The sequence below is a fragment of the Sceloporus undulatus genome, unplaced genomic scaffold, assembly GCF_019175285.1.
Source record: "Sceloporus undulatus isolate JIND9_A2432 ecotype Alabama unplaced genomic scaffold, SceUnd_v1.1 scaffold_10969, whole genome shotgun sequence".
Lineage (NCBI taxonomy): Eukaryota > Metazoa > Chordata > Lepidosauria > Squamata > Phrynosomatidae > Sceloporus > Sceloporus undulatus.
In genome coordinates, this window is record NW_024813886.1 from 1 (window position 1) to 2431 (window position 2431).

Consider the following 2431-nt stretch of genomic DNA (forward strand, 5'->3'; position numbering starts at 1 on the left):
CCCCCCCAAACCACAAAAAACTATGGATGCCAGCCATAGAACCGCCCTGGAGGAGCTACAAAGGCCTAGTGGCGTGTCTTCTCTAAGACTTTCAGTGGAACTTTGTTTTACTAAATATTGTGGAAGGGAAAAACGCAAGGAGACACATGAAACTCATTTTATATCCTGCTACAGCAGCCAGACCTATATCTACGCACAGAAATGGAAAGATGAAAATGCTCCCAGCATAAATGATTGGCTCATGAAATGTTTGCAGAGAATACAACCGGACAGAATGGCATTAATGCTAAGTGGGAAATTAACTGAAGGATGGGACAGCGAACGGGGGAAAGACAAATGGGCCCCCAAAGATTAAAAAGGTATACAGAATTAGAAATAAATAAGCTATAACGATTATGATAAGACGAAGATTGATTCTGGTAAGAGCTGGAGTCTGAAGGCATGGCTAATATTTAGCTTTTGAGATACTGGGAGGACTCCTTATTCTAAGGAGAATAAGAAGAACAGAGAGGCAGAATTTGAGCTTTAATGACCCCAAAACAGTAATCTTATGAAGCTGGGAAGGGAGGCTAGAGAAAACAGCAACAACAACAACAAAATAGACAATGGAATCAACTTATGATGTTGCAATGTTTTGTATCTATACAAATGTAACAACTTGTGATAATAACATTTGTTGTCAACAACAATAACAACAACAATAATAATAATAATAAATTATATCATTCCAACTGTATCCAAGGCTAAACCTCTACCAAACCCCTGCATTTCTTTACCTAGTGACCAGAGTAAGCAATAGCAGGCCCTTCTCCTCTCTGCTTGGCTTCTCTGGGCTTTCAAGGGAGAGAGCTGCTATGACTGCTGTTATTATTCAACTAAGCCCCGCCCCTCTCCCGGCGGCGCGCCTAGAACTGCGTCACTCCGCCCCTTAGTCCTCTCTCTAGCAGGGCGCGCGCGGTGACGTCACCTGTCCGCGCGGCCGCAGCGCCGTGACGTCACTTCCCCGCGACTCCCCTCTGCGTTCCCTTCTCCATGGAGGTGCTGGGTACGGCGTCCGTGAGGGACCCTGACAGGCTGCTTCCCGGAGGATTCTGGGAGGCGGTGGGCGTCTGGCTGGAGAAGCCCCAGGTGGCCAACAAGAGGCTCTGCGGGGCAAGACTCGATGGAGCCAGGAGGGTCGCCCCCTCAACCGCCGCCGCCGCTGGAGGGCTTTGGGAAGCGGCTTGGAGAGCCCTCCGCCCCTCGGTCCCCTGGGAGGCTCTCGCTCTCGATGGCTGCCCCGAGGAAGGGGAGGTGGAAGTGGTGTTCCGCACCCTGGTGCCCAAAGTTAGCCCTCCTTCGCCCGCCAGGGAGCTGGTGGTGAAAGGTGACTTTTGCGTGGGGCCTCCCTCCCTCAGTTCAAAGAGGATGCTGAGAAGCTGGAGCCATGTCTCCAAAGGAGGGAGGCTGAAATGGGGAAGGGTCTGGAAACCATGAAGCCCTATGAGGATGTCGTAGGGAGGTGTGGATGTTTAGCCTGGAGAAGAAAAGGTTAAGAAGTGATATGATAGCCCTGTTTAAATATTTGAAAGGATGTCATATTGAGGAGGGAGCAAGCTTGTTTTCTGCTGCTCCAGAGAACAGGACCCGGAACAATTGATGCAAGCTGCAGGAAAAGAGATTCCACCTCAACATTAGGAGGAACTTCCTGACAGTAAGGGCTGTTTGAATGTGGAACACACTCCTTCCTTGGAGTGTAGTGGATTCTCCTTCCTTGGAGGTCTTTAAACAGAGGCTGGATGGACATCTGTCAATGGGGATGCTTCGATTGAGAGTTCCTGCATGGCAGGAACTCTCAGTCAAAGAGGGCTATCATATCACCTCTTAACCGCTTCTACTCTAGGCTAAACATACCCAGCTCCCCAAGTCTCTCCTCATAAGGCATGGTTTCCAGACCCTGTGGGATTCCTTGTGCACAAATAATATAGATTAAATGAATAATGTAGATTAAATGATTTGAATTTAGGGTTATATAAATTCTGGTGTTCCAGAGTTTACTTACATAAATAACATCATACTCTTTGCAAATATTTGCAGATATCGGTAAAGGAATTGTAACCTTTTTGCCATTGGAGCAAACCCCTGAAGGCAAATGCAAGATCAAGAAGTGCAATGTTTATCAAATTCGACTTCTGCACATGAAAAACAATGAGTGGTGAGTGTTGGAAAGATGTGCTGTTATTCTTTGTCCTGTGATGTGCATATCCTGTGAAATTAGTTCTGTGATTCCAGGTTACTTAGGCCTGTTACAGACTGCCAAAATAAAGCTGCTTCTGGTCTCTTTGGAGGTATGCTATTTAAATGATGCCTGGGTCCTAAGAGTCCGGAGGTCGTACCAAAGCCACACTCCATTCCTAAGCACTGGAGTGCAGCTTTGGTGCAGCTTCCGGAT

General features: G+C 47.5%; 1 protein-coding gene across 1 annotated transcript; it reads left to right on the forward strand.

Annotated features, from left to right (window-relative positions):
• The first annotated feature begins 988 nt into the window (after positions 1–988).
• LOC121918427 (probable tRNA (uracil-O(2)-)-methyltransferase) lies at positions 989–2291 on the forward strand. The gene is made up of 2 exons (XM_042444482.1): positions 989–1366; positions 2077–2291. Exons 1-2 carry the CDS (start codon positions 1033–1035, stop codon positions 2196–2198), a joined length of 456 nt encoding a protein of 151 aa, XP_042300416.1. The 5' UTR covers positions 989–1032; the 3' UTR covers positions 2199–2291.
• Positions 2292–2431: the final 140 nt, after the last annotated feature.